This window comes from Sinocyclocheilus grahami, unplaced genomic scaffold, assembly GCF_001515645.1.
Source record: "Sinocyclocheilus grahami isolate Dianchi unplaced genomic scaffold, SAMN03320097.WGS_v1.1 scaffold95.1, whole genome shotgun sequence".
Classification (NCBI taxonomy): domain Eukaryota; kingdom Metazoa; phylum Chordata; class Actinopteri; order Cypriniformes; family Cyprinidae; genus Sinocyclocheilus; species Sinocyclocheilus grahami.
Genome location: NW_015505274.1, coordinates 2,112,895 through 2,129,545, shown reverse-complemented (window position 1 = coordinate 2,129,545; position 16,651 = coordinate 2,112,895). Strand labels below are relative to the sequence as shown.

The window sequence follows — 16,651 nt, the reverse complement described above, 5'->3', positions numbered from 1 at the left end:
TTTTCATACAGGTTTGGAACAACTCGAGGGTGAGTAAATGGTAACAGAATTTTCATTCTTGGGTGGACTATCCCTTTAAGATTTAAAAAAAAAATATATGTAAATATTAAGGGTTGCCTTTGAACAGTTGTCACATCCCACAGTAAGCTCCTTTAATTACCTAGTTATCTGATGACTATCATAATCAACCGGTTTTAGACGCAAGGATTACGAGAAAAGATAAATACAGTTATACTGCTATGTAAATAAGTTTTGAAATAACATTCCTTTTACAAGGAATTTGTGACACTATTGTTTAATATAGTATTTGGTCTCTAAGAGGTCTGAGGATTTGTTTAGTCATTGTCTTGTGACTAATGTAGATAGTTTTACAAAATTTTTGCCTAAATCGGTTTTACTACATTCTTAACATCTCTTAACGTCTCTAAAGCATTACATATTTATGCAATATGAGCAATCATGCTGCTGTTCTGAATATCAGCACGACTGTGATTTGGTCATAGGTAATCACTGCTGTGCAGACATCAAGCCAACCTTATCTCTGCAGTTTGCATACTCTGTTCTGGAACACTGAAAAATCTAATTTGGTCAATCAAATTCCAGGCCATAAAGTAAGTGTTGTATTATTGATTAAATCTGCATATACTGTTACTGTTACGATAGTATTGTCATGTTAGTGTTGTAGGCTTTACATGGAATGCATTGTCAAACTCGTGCATGCATTTCAACAGTATAGCTTCCTCCTTTATATTTATGGGGGATATGTACATTCAAATGATGTGCTAGTTATTTTTTTTTTATACTTGCAACAGTAGAATTTACAATGTATTCTATTAGTAGCATGTTCAGATTAAAGTGATCTATGAAATATTCTGGAGAATTACCAATGGAAAATTGTTTTTCAGTTCTCATTTATTTTGTAAACAAGTTTAACAATACTAGTAAAACATTTGTTCTATTAGAACAGCAAAGGAATTCTTAGACAACCAAACACCTTATGGTAATATAATAAACAGCAAACATGTTATGCATTGACATTGTTATACATGGACATCATCGGCTGTTTTAATGGCATAAGATAGTAAAACTGCAATTTAATAACTTTATTATAGTTCACATGGATTGTAGAATAGATCATATAAAATGGAAAGGAGGAAAATCAGTAGAACAGTAAAACTGGTAATGACAGATCTTGAGAGAAAATTTTGAACCCAAACTAAATGTCTCAAACAGCTGAACAAATAAAAACCAAGAAACCTTTTTTTTAATGAAACCCTGTCATATTAAATTAACCTGTCTGGTACATTCTAAAAACGTCAAACTGTTAACTTCAGTGCCTTGTGCACTTCTCAAAATTTGAACAAGAAATAAACAGTTGGAAAAAAAAAATTCCACAAAGTTGGCTATTCTTTTTATGCGAACTTTATTCTGGATTACAATTACGGCTAATTTCACGGTCCATATTAATCGCTGGACAATGAGTCGAATATTTACTGTAGTCTAAAACACACTTGAGCTCTTACAAAGGATCTTTTATGAAATACTGATTGGAATTCAGTTCACGTTAGCCTTCTGCTTTGACCTGTGTCCTTGCTTGTCCACTGCCATCTGGAGATAGTTTCTATCCTGACTGAGGGGGAACTGTGGCTCTTCACATCTCTGTTGGATTTAAAGGTAAAATGAATTTGAACGTGTCATTTTCAAATTTGCTAATAATTATTCATAAAATGAAAGTGTTTTGCTGATTGTTTCATGTCACAGCAGGTTAGAACAAAAATGTCCTAAAATACCTATTATTACTATGAAGTAAAGACTAAGAGTGACAGGATAGTCATAAATCTATTATTTTAGCTTAATTTCACAAAATGAAATATTTTTTCATTGTGTTACCACGTATTTGAAGGCATGTAAATCAGGAGTGTGCTCTAACCTGGCACACACCTCACTCTGAGCAGCTGTTGTCTTCTGTCCTGTGTTCCCGTTTATCTGCTCAGGCTGGTGCTCTTGTGAGCATCTCAATGCCTTTAGGAAAATAGCAGTAATGTTTTTAGATGATGTATATGCAGATCTTGTGTCCATTTACTGAAATTAAACTTACAGAGTTCCCTCCACCTTCATCCTTGTTATTTGTGGCTCGGACACATTGCTTGAACTTTTTCAGCTTCTTCATGTTATAGTAATACTCCACACACTGGGCTATTGATTTTGTCTGCAACTACAAAATAAACTTAGCATATTTAGAGACTCAATGTTGTTAGTTTGTAATAACCATAGACCTTTTTTCAAGTAAAAAAAAACAACTTATTTTTATGAACTTTCTTACCACATTATGAATCTGTTGAAAGTCCTTGTCGTGGTCAACCAGAGCTTTCTTGAACACTTTAATCTCTTGCACTGTCCAGTGGTCTGACCCTGCCAAATACAATGAGCGACATCAAGTTTATGAAGGATTTATGAATGCTTTATATATTTTGATATAAATAGTTAGTACCTGTGTAGTGGTAATCATTCAGAGGGTGCCAGGAGGTCCGAAAATCTTCTCTCATTAAGAGTAAATCCAGTGCTGCCTGACAGTATAATAATAACTGAGCTGTATTAAACAAACATCTATAAATAACACTCAGTATGATGAATAAGCTCACCATTATGCTTCCTTGAACTTCATGAAGGCAGTTGAGAGCGAATTCGATGTTGGTGCCTCCTCCTGGTAGCACACTGCAACAGCACATGTCTAACAGCTCTGTGACTGAAGCACAAAAAGGACTAAATGTAATAATTTTTTACCCTTTATACATGCTTGAAAAATGACTTTTGACTTTACATTAAAAAAAAAAGACAAAAGGATGTAATACATTTCATTTATTCAAACTGTATTTGTTCACTGCTGTATTTTTTTTTTAATCCCTGGCAGGTGATACTACGAGACCCTTTCTGCTACACTGTGAGAGTCTGTGTTGGTGTGTTTACCCCTCTGTTGTGTTTCTGTGTTGGTAGAGAGATCTTTCCAAGGAGTCCAGACGAGTTGAGCAGGGTGGTCTTCATCCAGCATGTACAGTGTGTCCCGCACTGGGGGGATCTCTGCTTGAAACTGTGAACCCACGTTAATCCTCCTAAATGACACGAGAAATTGCCATTAACACAGAAGGAAATGGACAGTCTTGTAAATAATAGCAATGTAAAGAAAAGCATGATCATTTGTATCTAGGTCATTTTAATTTCCCTTTTTAAAAGACCTTATAAGACGAAGAAGACTTCATTAATATATTTTCAATTAAATGCAAAATATTCTTTATCTTTCCCTTTAAGTACTTTTTGCCCCTTTTCCTGCTTAGATCAAATCAACTGTGTAATAATTCTGTATACAGGACATAACTATAATAATATAAAAAACAATATTTTTGTTTTCTTATATATTAAGAGACAATGGAACCTCCTTGGACTGTACCCGGCAATGTGATTTATATTTTCTTGGAATGTTCTTGTTTTTTAAAAAATCCCTAAACCCTCACTTATGCCCCAGAAAGAAAAACAATGCATTAAGAGCCGGGGGTGTAAACTTTTGAACGGAATGAAGATGTGTGCATTTTTATTTTGTCTACATTTTTAAAAAATTTTCATTTCGTACTGCCCTTCAGAAGCTACAGACGATACTTGCATGTTTCCCAGAAGAAAAATAAGTTCAAATTACCCTGAAAGTTTTTACCTCCAGGCACTTAATACATAGTTTTTCCTTCTGGTGCGTCAGTGACTGTTTGAACTCTTTGTAATAGTTGCATGTAAGTCCCTCAGTTGTCCTCGGTGTGAAATTATGGATCTCAAAATCATGCAGTATACACCCCCTCATTTGTTTATCCACTAGAAGTATGTAATGCATGCAAAATACCATACAGATAATTTGTCATTTAGGGTGTGCTCAAAGAATGGATCTTTTTATCAACAGGTACTTCAAGCTCTGACTGGTAATATTAGCAAAGGTTTTGTTCACTGATAAACTTTTGACTGTTTCTGATATCAGATGACTCTCTAACCATTAGGCCACAACTGCCCCTTTTGTTTCTCCACTAGAAGTAGGGGCAGTTGTGGCCTAATGGTTAGAGAGTCAAGAGTGAATATACAGCGCTCTCTTCCACTTTCAGTAACCACAACAGGTCCTTGAGCACTTGAGTCCCCCGGGCACTGTAGCAAATGGCTGCCCACTGTTCCGGGTGTGTGTTCACTATGTGCACTTGGGTGGGTTAAATGCAAAGCACAAATTCTGAGTATGGGTTACCATACTGGGCAACATGTCACGAAAGTGGCAGAATACTCGCAACTTTGTAATTCTCGATCTCCGTCAAGACTTCCTAAATGAAGATCTTGATGCCTGGGCAAACAATGCAAATCAGGGCTCCAGACTAACATTTGAGAGCAGTGGCACCAGTGCCACTAAGTTCTACAGATGGTGGTGCCAGGAGCAGGTTTGGTAGCACTGGGGGTTAGTGTGTGGGGGTATTAAAAAGAAAAATAATTTAATCATAAAATTACTAGTGTTTTGCATTAATAAGTGCAGTTACTAATAATATTACACATTTATTTCTTGGTAATGCACATCTGACAGTATACAAGCATACAAAATGTACTTTTATTAACAACAGTAGCATGCAAAACTCTTATTAAATGTACCATTATTCTTCTACAGTATTATACAGAACTGACTGACAACTTCAGTGATTCTAAAAGGACCGCTCTTGATGTGATTCAGTCACAAATTGAAAAAAAAATTTTTCAAGGCACATTGTGACTTTTCTTATTTCATAAACAAAAAGTGCAAAACTCTGAAAAAGTGTGATTTTTTTTTATGATTTGATATTTTATAATAGTGATTTTATCGTTTCAAAATATAAAGCAAAAAGTAGAAATGAATGACTAAAAAGCCAATAAGTGCTCCTTTTCTGCCATCTACTGGTTATAGTGATAATTTGATGTTTTTTAATTTTAATAAGTGTTTGTTTACTAGGGCTGTGACAATAAATCAATGCGATTCGTGGATCGATTCTGAGATTTTCAGAATGCATCGTGATTCTCTCTCGAATCGATTCTGAGCTTAGTTTTTAACAGCAGATGGTGCTCTAGGCTAGTTTTTAACCACACACTCAAATGCTCATGAAGAAAAGCGCTTGTGTATGCGGCTGAGTAATGTAAGTGGTTAAATGTACTTGCACATAGGCTTTTATGCTTTTATGATGCAAGATTAATGTAAACACAGCCCACTGTGTACATCCTTGTAACTGGCTTCAACCTTTTCGAACGTTATGAATGATTATTTTAGGTTCAAATGGTGCATGTGTAAGGAACTGGAAGCAAGCAGAATACGGTTATTTCTAAAGCACGCAGTGCCATCTGCGGTTAAAAACTAAGCTCAGAATCGATTCAAGAGAGAATTGCGATGCGTTTGGAAAATCGCAGAAAGGATGCAGAATAATTTCTCTATTCGCGATGCATCGATTTATTGTCCCAGCCCTATTGTTTACCACAAAGTATATTTTGGTCATCTCATTAAAATAACATTTAAACTGGATCAGTTTTAGAGCTTTAATGTGCTTGAAATAGTTGTGTGAAATACTTGAAAGTCACTGAAAAGTGCTTGAATTTCTCTCTCAAAAAGTTGTACAAACCCTAAAATGAATAATGTAATAACATTCAACTATTTCTGCCACAACACCATGCATGGATCGAGTTCCCTATCGAGCGTTCACTCTACATTGCAAGAATCACATGTGAGAATTTCTCCCCTTCTGAAGTCTTATAGCATAACGCCAGTTCGATAACCTGGCCAATTGACGCTCATCTATGCAAATGGCATGCAAATACTGACAGGCTTGGTGGGCAGTATAAATGCGGCGAGAGTGGCAATTGTGTCAGAATCTTCTCTTTCACTTTTGCTGATCTATTCACGTGAATTTCCTAAAGACGAAATGGAAACAAGCACTTACTGCAGGGTTGTGCGGGCCCCATAAGCCCGCCAGAGACCCATCAGCACTGCGTCGTTTGCCTGGGCCTGGCCTACACTGAGGCAGCCTTTGCTGACTCGGAGTGCACTCACTGCGCAGACCTGCTGGTCCGTATACTATGTGCTAGGAGAGACCTACCTTATGGCTTGACTGGAACGAGGCCCACTGCCGCCTGTGATCGGCTGGTGGGCCCTACACAACTCCCCATCCCCCCCTCCCACCAACGGCCCATTCCCTGGTCTTCTCTGCAGACGACAGCTTCCACCCACCTTAGGCCGTCGAGGACTTCATCTCTTTCGGTGCCTAGGAGGAAGAGGACTCCATGTACATCTCTGCCTCTTAAGAAGGACTGGGCGGAGTCAGAGCCAGATCCGGATCGCCCCGACACAGAGGGCCCTGTAGACCTCCATGGGGAGCTTGCCAGGGTCCTTGCCAAGGCGGTCAAGGAGCTAGACCTGAGCTGGAAGGCTCCAGAGGAACCTGTCAAGAGTAGGATCGACTCCTGGTACTTCCAGTTGGGAGTTGGCGGTGCTGAAGGTCTTTCAGGCTAAGATCCTGCAAGCCACTTACGGAGGCAATGTAAACAGCGGAAGCCATGAGAGACATACTTGCAGGCGACAGACTCCTAAACGTGCAAATTTCTCCCTCTGGCCTCTTTGGTGACGCCGTGGAGTCAGTGGTTGAGCTCAAAAGTGTTACGAGAGAAAGCTACGAGTCATCTGATGCCACGGCGTGTGACCCAGCCGCCTCCTAGATCACGCTTCTTGTCTGCACCCCGTTCTGCACAGAGAGGGTCTAAACAGCCTGCTGCGTTCTCCACGCCGCCCCATTCGGAGCCCCTGCCATGATAGCAGACCATCTTCAGCTGCCAAGCCTTCATCCTGAGGGTCCTGTCAAGAGGAGGAGAGAGCTCGCGGGAGGCCCAGCCTCCAGGCGATGGATGCAATGTACAGTTTTCTGTCCATGCAATAAAAACACCTCCTCTCAAAAAGAGCTGTTTCCTCCTCATACTATGAATACTGTGTCGCTTGCCCTGCCTCAGAACAGTGCGAAGCCGCGATCTGTACCTGTTATGGCCTCCCAGTGTCACAGGGATGCTGGCAGCCCCCCGCTGCCCATAGCGGTGGGCGAGTGTCAGCCAACTTTCCCTCCACGAGCCATTTCCCCGCCAGCGCATTTAGGCTCACTGGGGCAAGGCACCAGTCTAAGCATTCAGCCGCTACATCAGTTTCTAGACGCGTGGAGAGCTATTCCATGCGTTGGCTGTTACACGTAATATAACATGGGTATTCTCTCCAGTTCAGACACAGACCACCCCGCTTCAATGCCATGGTTCCGTCCCTGACGTTGCCACAAAATGCCACGGTTCTGAAACAGGAAGTTCTCAGTCTGCTCGCAAAAGGAGCGATAGAGCATGTCCCTCCAAGCGAGCTGCAGAGCGGGTTATACAGCCGCTATTTTGTGGTGCCCAAGAGAGATGGGGGGCTCGGTCCAATACTGGACCTGAGGCCCATCAACCGAGCGCTTCAAAAGCGTGTGTTCAGGATGACGACCCTGAAGCAGATCCTGGTACAAATTCATCCTGGGGACTGGTCTGCATCCATAGATCTGAAGGACACATACTTCCATATTCAGATTGCGACATGCCACAGGCGCTTCCTGAGATTCTCATTCGAGGGCACAGCATACTAGTATTCAGTTCTTCCATTCGGGCTTTAGCACCAAGCATGTTTTCAAAGTGCATATTTGCAGTGCTTTCCCCCCTCAGAGCGATTGGTAAAATTATTTTAATATTATCTGGACGACTGACTTATTTCGGCCCATTTAAGAGATGTGCTTATCAGTCATATGGACACGCTGCTTCACCATCTGGAGTCCCTGGGACTGTGTGTGAATGTACAGAACAGCGTGTTCACCCCAACTCAATCTATCATGTGTTTTGACTTGGTGAAGATGCAAGCTTGCGAGAGCGCATAGACACCCTCTCTGCAGCTCTGAACCAATTCAGACTGGGTCGGTCTGTTCCTCTGAGGGAATTCTAGAGGCTCCTGGGACTTATGGTGTTGACATCATCAGTTTGTCACCAGGGCCTTCTGAACATATGGCCGCCACACTTGTGGCTGAAAGATCGAGTCCCATGGATAGCATGGACTGTGGGACATATCAAGGTCACACAAAGCTACATCAGCGCTCTGAGACCGTGGTGCAACCCAGAATGCTCAGCAGGGGGATTCCCCTAGGGCTGGTGACAGCGCACACTGTGGTAACGATGGATGCGTCAACCACAGGCTGGGAAGCAGTGTGCCAGGGCATTTCAACTTCAGGCCTGTGGTCAGAATCTCAGAGCAGGTGGCACATAAACCGCTGAAGGCGCTATCCTTAGCTGTAATGGCCATTCTGCCGCAGTTGGAGCAGCGGCATGTGCTGATTTGCACCGACAACATGTCTGTGGTTTCGTACATAAATCGCTAGGGCAGTGTGTGCTCCAGAGCCTTTTTCAAGCAGGGTACGAATCTTTTATTATGGTCATTTACTCTCTATCAGAGCAGCACATATCCCCAGTCTCCTAAACTGTGGAGCAGACATGTTCTTGAAGGAACAGAATTCCTCACAGAGAGTGGAGGCTGGTGATGGATGGATGGTCCGGATGATTTGGGATCGCTTCGGGAAGGAGGAGATGGATCTGTTTGCGACGAGCGAGAACACACATTGTCTAGTGTTCTTTTCACTGTCCCACTCCCCGCTGATGGTGGACGCTCTGACGTCGTGCTGGCCAAGAGCCGGCCTTTTTTTTTGCCTCTGGTATTATGCAAAATCAGGGAAGAGAAGGCATCAGTGATCCTCACGGCCCTGAACTGGCCAAATCAACTTTGGTTTCCGGACCTCAGGGAGATGCTGGTGGCTCCGCCTTGGCAGATTCCTCTCAGAAAGGACCTACTGTCTCAAGCGGACGGCTCGATATGGCAGCTGTGGAGTCTGCACGTGTGGCTACTTCAGGGATCCTAGAGGAGCTAAGCCTCTCCGTGTGATTGACACGATCTCTGAGTATTGTGCACCTTCTACTAGGCGTTTGTATGCACTTAAATGGGGAGTGCTTATTAAATGGTGCTGTGATGAAGATATCGACCCGCCAAGCTGCCCCGTGTCAGATGTTCTACATTTTCTGCAGCACAAGCTCGATAACATGAACCTGCCATCAACGCTAAAGGTTTATGTGGACGCTATTGCTTTGTTTCATTTCCCGATTGATGGGCAATCGATTGGGAAGCACGCGCTGGTGGTCAGATTTCTCAGGGGAGCAAGGAGATAACATCCCCTATGCCCACCTTCAGTGCCGCCGTGGGACCAAGCACTGGTATTGAAAGCTCTTTCTCTACCCCTGTTTGAGCCCCTGGATTATTTTGCTATGAGGGACCTTTCCCTCAAAACTGCTCTGCTTCTTGCCCTTGCTTCGGCTAAGCACATAGGAGATTTGCGCATGCTCTCAGTGGATGTGAATTGCAATCGTTTTGGACCTGGTCACTGCAGTGTTACTCTCCGGCCCAAACCCTGCTACGTGCTTAAATCTATCTCTACTCCCATTAAGGTGCAGGTCAATTCTTTGCCCACCCGACCTCTCATGATGCTCTCATAAATACTTTATCTAGATCAGATCTCAGTTTTGTTCAAAGTTCACTTTCTTCACCAGTACAATAATTTCACTTTTTAGCATTCTGCTTCTACGTCTTCAAAAACTTTGCAGCTGAAGGACATGTCGGATTGCCATCACGATCTAGATCAGATCGCAATTTTTCAAAGATCGGTCTAACAACACTGTTCTGTGTTCTCGTTTTTAACCTAATTCACTGTTTACTAATGGTCTTGTATAATTATTAATTGCGTTCTGTTATGGGCATTAAAACAGAATTTCAATTTTGCTGAGCACACCCCAAACATAGTCAAATCTCATGAAGAGATTGACTACGTTGGAAGTTTCCATTTCTCATGAAGGGGAGTTGACTGGGCAGGTGAGAGCAGGAGATTTCAAAAGTCCAAAAATAAGGGCCACCCTAATATACAGTGGGTACGGAAAGTATTCAGACCCCCTTACATTTTTCACTCTTTGTTATATTGCAGCCATTTGCTAAAATCATTTAAGTTAATTTTTTTTCCTCAATGTACACACAGCACCCCATATTGACAGAAAAACACATTGTTGACATTTTTGCAGATTTATTAAAAAAGAAAAACTGAAATATCACATGGTCCTAAGTATTCAGACCCTTTGCTGTGACACTCATATATTTAACTCAGGTGCTGTCCATTTCTTCTGAGCATCCTTGAGATGGTTCTACACCTTCATTTGAGTCCAGCTGTGTTTGATTATACTGATTGAACTTGATTAGGAAAGCCACACACCTGTCTATACATTTAAACACAACTCTTTAGATAAAAATATTTTAGATCATTCAGTCAAGTGTAATCAAACTGTTTCCTGGTATTACATTATAAAAAGTAGTATTTTGCTATAATAAAAAGATATTATAGAGACCTAAGATGCATAATAGATAGATCATAACTGCAATAATGTCTAACTTGGTGGACTAATTAAAAACTTTATACAAATGAATTTATTACAGACTCACGGCTGTATGCTGGTGACTGTGTTGTCAATTGGGAAGGAGACACCACCTGTGGGGTTCAAAGTTAAAATAATCTGGCAAGAAGTTGGAGCTACAATGAAACGGCATTTACATAATTTTTCTTTATGCTGTACAAAAGTTAACTGTGCATCAATCAGGAATCCAGTCAAAGCTGAAATCATGGGTTTAGTGCTCACCGAGGGTGCTGGGAAGAGATGGGCATTGGTGATGCTGCGGTAGGCTTTTAGAGTAAAGGCCTGTCCCAAGACGGAGAGGGCTCAGCATTGGCTGAGGGGTGTAGGGTGGGGGATGAAAACTAGGGCTCAGTGGGTGGTCTGTCAGATAGTTTGGCGAGCGCAGCTGGCTGGGGTAACCGCCCGTGCCACAGCTTCTCTGCAAACCCTGGGTATCCTTATTATCGGTGCATTGTGGAGAAGATAGTCGAGGCAGAGTTGGACTGGGGATGATGAGGCAGTTTAAAGGGTCAAGATGACGAGACCTCTTAGCTGCACCTTTACGAGTCTGTGACCTCTCGGCCTAGGAAAGACAGAAACATTGAACTTTGAACAATGATAAGTCATCTTGGCATTTCCACTGTATATTGATATTATATTGTTATCTACTACAACATTACTTGATAAGTAGAGGCTTGGGGACCTAAAACATTTGTCACAGCGACTGGGACAGACACAGGCATGATCAGTGGGGACAGGTTTGTTCCTTTGGACTTTTGTCCTGAAGCCCCCTTCTGTCCTTCATTCTGTGACAAAAAAAAATAGATAAGATAAAGAGTCAGTGCAAGTATTGTGCTTATTTTCATATTGTTTGATTGTCACAATAATACTTAAGACAATGTCAGCACCAGTGTTGAGGTGGATGGTTGTGAATTATGCTCCTCCTTTGTTCCACCAGAGACGCTCTCTTGAGAACATGAGGGCTGCGACTGAGCTCTACGTATAGATGAAGTTCTTTTATATGTTCTACAGGGAAACAAACCAGATTAAATTCAACTTTGATTTTATCATAGACCTGATGATTTAGAATATCTATATATTCAGATCTTATGGTAGGTCTGCTAGAAAACATACAATACCATAGTGGAGGCAGCTCTATAAAGGAATAGTTTACCAAAAATTTACATTTTGTCATTAATTACTCACTTTCATGCTGCTCTTTTCTAGTGACTTGCAGCTGTCAAGCTCCAAAACTGACAAAAAAAGCTCTTTAAAGGTACCATAAAGTGGCTCAAATGACTGAATTTCAATAGTTAGGGTTCCCCCAGTTGTGGAAACCACAAAATAACAAAAAAATGTGTACAATTGTGATTTCAAGGTTGAAAAAAAGTCTTTAAAAAACAAAAATAAAACTTTTGATACATATTTTTCTACTTTTTCAGTTTTCCGAAATATTACATATTACTATTACATAGATTAAAAATTGCCCTCAAGTCAGCGTGATAACTTTCTAACCTGCAACCAGAGTTTGGTTCCTCTCCTGTTGATTTAATAATTGGCTCCTGAGTAAAGAAATGCAAAATTTATTATCTCTTTAAAAAATGGTGACATGCTCTCGTTGTGCAACGGGAGGTAAAGTGTATAACTTCGTTGATGTTTAATCATTCCTGTTCAAGTTCTTTGTATTTGTTCATTTGTTATTTTCTGTTCCTTTTCTTGGCTCACCGCTTGTTTGGCTGACATCTACATCATTCAAATTATACATTTGGATTGCATTATGTTTAATATATACTGATAATGTTAAATCTTAAAGTTTGTACATGTTTGTTATGTTTGTAATGTTTGAAAACTAATAAATATATATATAAAAAAAAAAAAAATGGTGACATATGAAAAAGTGCAATGTTGTGTACCTTTTGTAAAAACTGGTTGCCGAGGTAAGTGCTGAAAGATGCAAGTGCCACCTGACTAGGTGAGACGAGGGAGGAAGAGCGTGATCGTGAACGTTTATGACAAGTGGGCTGAGGAACAGGCAGAGGAGTTGGAACATTAGACAGGACGTCCTTAGAGCAAAACTTCCTCTTCCTACTGTTGGGCAATGTTGCAGGAGGGGAAGCATGTACAGGATTGGCCAGGTTACAGTCAAAATCACTCTTTGGTTCAGGGTATAATTCAGTGGAATGATTAAAACTGGAAAAGGTATGCCGTCGCTTTAACTTGTTGGGAGGTCTGGGCTCCTTTAGACTGTGTTTCAGCAGTATGGGACGATGCTGCTTGGGGCAAACTGAAGCTCGTGGCCTCATGGGGCAACCCACGCTAGTGATAGGTGCCTCAATGTTAGGCTGAAATGACAGCATCTCTTTCCATTCTTCAGGGTAAGATTCATGAAAATCAAGACCATGGACATCAAATGGGTTCTGTGAAACCACTGGATTTTCTTCAACAGCGTCAATACCCAGGGTCCACTGGGTGGAGTTTAGCATCTTATTGCTTTCTTTAACCTTATAAGATTCACTGGCAGATGCTAAAGTCCAGCTTTCTTGACATGTTGAATGTTTCACCTGAGAGGGATGGGCATCTTCTGCATAGCGCCTCATCCCGAGCTCTCCCCTGCCATAAGAACCGAAGAGTTTTCCAGAGTAACTGGGATTCTTTAGCACAGGAGCTGCAACTGGCTTTGGCTGAGAGGTAAAGAGGTAGTCGGACACAGCCATTGGCTCCCACACTAAGGCCGGCAGGTCATAGCTGAGGAAGCGAGGCTGGAGGAGGAAGGAGACGTACGGTAGACTCCGTGTCGAGAGGCACAGTGATGTTTTAAGGAGTTTTTGTCATTGTAGGTTTTGTGGCAGCCAGACTGAGTACAGTAATAGGTCTTCCTCTTGTAGTGGGTCATCATGTGGGAAGTGCTACGGAGAAAAAGGAAATACTGACACTGTGATACGATCTTATTAAAAAACACTAGGGATGCACGATATATCGGCCACCATATCGGTATCGGCCCATATCGGCTCATTTTTTCTGTTATCGGTATCGGCCTGATAAGAAAATTTGGCCGATATCTTAAAGCCGATAAATAATGCATTATTTCCTTCAGAGACACTTCAGATGCGCGCTGTTTGTTTGCAGCCTTTTGTGCAATTGTACATTGTAATATTGTGTTTATTTGATGTATATCTGATTTATCTCATATAGAATGCGTTTGGTTAAGTTAAGAGTGCTTCAGTTTACCGGTGATCGTCTTTAGCTCAGCGCACGCAGCTCAAACAGCAGTGCACAACATTAATAACTATGATTGGGAATGTCGTGTATATAACATTCTAATGAGAACATTATTATAATAAAACGTTGTGAATTCTTTGGGTTTAGTTGCCGTGTTTCAGCGCGTTGTTATGGGAAGAGCGCATCCACAACAGGATCACACATTCTGACTATAGCATGCAATAACTGCGTCATTTGTCATTTCATATATAAGTTGTAATATTATGTTTATGTTGTATTAATATTAATCTCAGGATGCATTTCCTTGAGTTAAATAAGCTGCCAGCAAAACGCTTCAGTTTACCGTGTTCATTCAGCTCTTCAGCTTCAGCACGTGCAGCTCAATGGCTGCTATTTAAAACAGTGGTATTAATTTGTTACTTTTTCAAAATCATTGATATATTATTAATAACAACAACCACTTGTATTTTTCTCTTATTATTTTCATCAACAATATGGTTTAGTAATTAAAATCATTTAATTATTGTCCGTGCAGAGGCTATTCTGTTTTATTGATCTGTGGCGCATTCATTTTGATTCTTTACATGTGTAATGATGTCCAGTGACTTGTTTGCATTATTTATGCATTATTTTATTTATTTGTAAGACTTTTTTTATGACTAAATTTGGTAATGGGAGAGTAAAAATATTTTTAAAACGTACACCGTTCAAACTAGGCTGCTTATGTTGAAGTGTTTGGGATGTGGCTTTTAATGATGAGACCTTTTTTGTAATCAGGCTCTCAAAAAGTATATAACAATTTGGATATAGATTTATCGGCCAACATATCGGTTATCGGCTTTCAAAAATAAAGAATAATCGGTTATCGGTATCGACCAAAATTTTCATATCGGTGCATCCCTAAAAAACACGATTTATCCATGCTGCAATTCCAAGTTGTTAATCTAAATCTACATTTTTTGACTGACCTCCCACACTCTCAGTTTTGTAAGTGATGACATTTAGACCATTTACATAGTAAGCAGGGCTTGAAAATAAGGATGGCGAGAGAGCACTTTGGGTCAGTGTTGTGTTGCTCCACTGAAAATCGAACATCTTTTCAAAATTGTTTTTTGTGATGTATTGCACATTGTTTTTGTACATTCTAATGATTTGTCGCCAAGATAATGTTATTTGACTAACACAAACAGTTTAGTTGAAACATTTTTGTCGTAGTTGAAAACTACAAACAAGTCAATAATGTTTTGCATACCATCATTTTCTAGTAATTATGATTTATATATTATATATGTATAACTTACAGCTTGTTGCAAACTTTGTGAAATATAAAAATACATTATTCAATTTAAAAACTCAGATGCCAGCATGTGTGATACTTACAGCTGATGATGGTGTTTAAATGCTTTCTGACAGACACCACAGATTTGAGGCCCGTCCTGTCTGTGGATCAAGAAGTGTGTTTTAAGTGCACTGGTGGTTTTAAACTCTTTCCTACAGACATGGCACTTATTCACCGAGACTCTGGTTCTCTTCCCTGAGCCCACGGGTGTCAGGCACTCAACATCCTCTGCTTTAACACAGACAGAGGTTGATGGGCAGGATGTGGAGGTCTTTCTGCTTTCTGTATCAAACGAGAAAGACATAAATTCTGGTTTGAATTCGGTTATTTAGAACCACTGTTTAATATATAACTATCAATTTCGGTCAACAACGTAAAAACGTTTCACTAACACAATCTCGCGAGATAACGTTACATCGAAAGGAACAAGGGAAAGATATTTTAATTTACCAACGGAAATGGAAGTAAAACGATATCATTTTAACAGGTAACGTAAAAGCATTTCCCCCTGAATATGAACAGCTCATAATTCCTGTGTGGGAAGGGAGTTCGTAGTCTCAAGTCATTTAAAAAATGCATGCAAACCTAACATCGTAATGTATAACACAAATCGAATAAAGCGTACATGTAAAATGAATAAGACGATTTAATGGTTTAAAAATCAACATATACGTCTTTACCAAGCTAGTTGCGTGTCCCGTCAAAAGTTTGCTAATTACTTATTATATGCTAGCTCGGCGAGCGTTATTGAGCGGGTCTTGAAGTGTCTGTTCGATTCAAGTTGATTCGAGGAATCGATTCAAGTTGATTCGAGGAATCGATTCATTCAGTTGAGCAAAACGTACAAACAAACTGTTGCAAGAGTGCAGTAATCTTACTTTTTTTTTTAAATGTCGTTTTGGGCTTGGGCTGATGATTATTTCAGCGGTCAGTTGGGTTGTTTAATTCATAGGTGGATCAAAACACGAAGCACAAGAGGGGAGAAAAATAGAAAAGCCTACAGGTAAAAATTTACACTGATCTAATTACACTGAATAGATTTACTTAAAAAAAAATAGGAACATTGTAAAAAAAACACTTTTTGTGTACAAACATATTTAGATTTTTTTTGTTTTTGTTTTTAATGTGCTTCTCCTTTTGACAGTCAAATATAAATTATGGATAATTCCTGCTTGATCTTATGACAAATAAATAAAACATACTATGAACAAACAAACAAATAAGCAAGCAAGCACAAAAATCAACTAGAAATCATCATATGGCATTTGTAATTGAGCCCATTTTATTAACAGTTCTCATATTTATTTGCATGGTACTGGTATACAAAAATTTATAAATAAATTGTATGGTAATGTGGCTGAATATTTTAGATATTTAAGATTTGAATACTTTTTTTTTCACCATTTTCTGCGAAATACCTCAAATGAAATGGGTGGAATTGGCAGAAGGGAATAATTAGGGGTTGGTATAAAATAAATTGGTACTTATTATAATAATAAGTACTTTTGATTAAAAATAAATGCATGT

General features: G+C 40.0%; 1 protein-coding gene and 1 long non-coding RNA gene across 4 annotated transcripts; both read right to left on the bottom strand.

The window, feature by feature from the left end:
- Positions 1 to 46: 46 nt before the first annotated feature.
- On the bottom strand, positions 47 to 13,120 carry LOC107587737 (zinc finger protein 541-like). Of its 3 annotated transcripts, none has more exons than XM_016275622.1 (12): positions 12,480 to 13,120; positions 11,475 to 11,592; positions 11,247 to 11,372; positions 10,810 to 11,149; positions 10,616 to 10,661; positions 2,968 to 3,110; positions 2,643 to 2,746; positions 2,492 to 2,567; positions 2,324 to 2,412; positions 2,099 to 2,215; positions 1,931 to 2,022; positions 47 to 1,659 (listed from the first exon to the last, which is right to left on the bottom strand). In XM_016275622.1, the coding sequence occupies exons 1-12, from the start codon at positions 12,683 to 12,685 to the stop codon at positions 1,560 to 1,562; spliced, it is 1,557 nt and encodes a 518-aa protein (XP_016131108.1). In that variant the 5' UTR covers positions 12,686 to 13,120; the 3' UTR covers positions 47 to 1,559. The 3 variants fall into 3 exon arrangements, with proteins under 3 accessions (XP_016131108.1, XP_016131110.1, XP_016131109.1); XM_016275624.1 differs by having other exon boundaries at positions 1,942 to 2,022; XM_016275623.1 differs by having other exon boundaries at positions 2,099 to 2,209.
- Positions 13,121 to 13,252: 132 nt separating this feature from the next.
- Positions 13,253 to 15,857, bottom strand: LOC107587736 (uncharacterized). The gene is made up of 3 exons (XR_001609504.1): positions 15,805 to 15,857; positions 15,166 to 15,406; positions 13,253 to 13,472 (listed from the first exon to the last, which is right to left on the bottom strand). It is a non-coding gene; the product is annotated as an uncharacterized lncRNA (long non-coding RNA).
- Positions 15,858 to 16,651: the final 794 nt, after the last annotated feature.

What these genes read in the sequence shown, in the direction of transcription:
- LOC107587737 (XM_016275622.1), bottom strand. Translation starts at nt 12,685, where the DNA reads ATGCTTCCCCTCCTGCAACATTGCCCAACAGTAGGAAGAGGAAGTTTT. An exon ending in CCCAAGCCTCTACTTATCAA is followed by an intron (nt 11,150 to 11,246) that starts GTAATGTTGTAG and finishes TGTCTTTCCTAG; the next exon opens with GCCGAGAGGTCACAGACTCG. An exon ending in ACAGTCACCAGCATACAGCC is followed by an intron (nt 3,111 to 10,615) that starts GTGAGTCTGTAA and finishes CGTGTCATTTAG; the next exon opens with GAGGATTAACGTGGGTTCAC.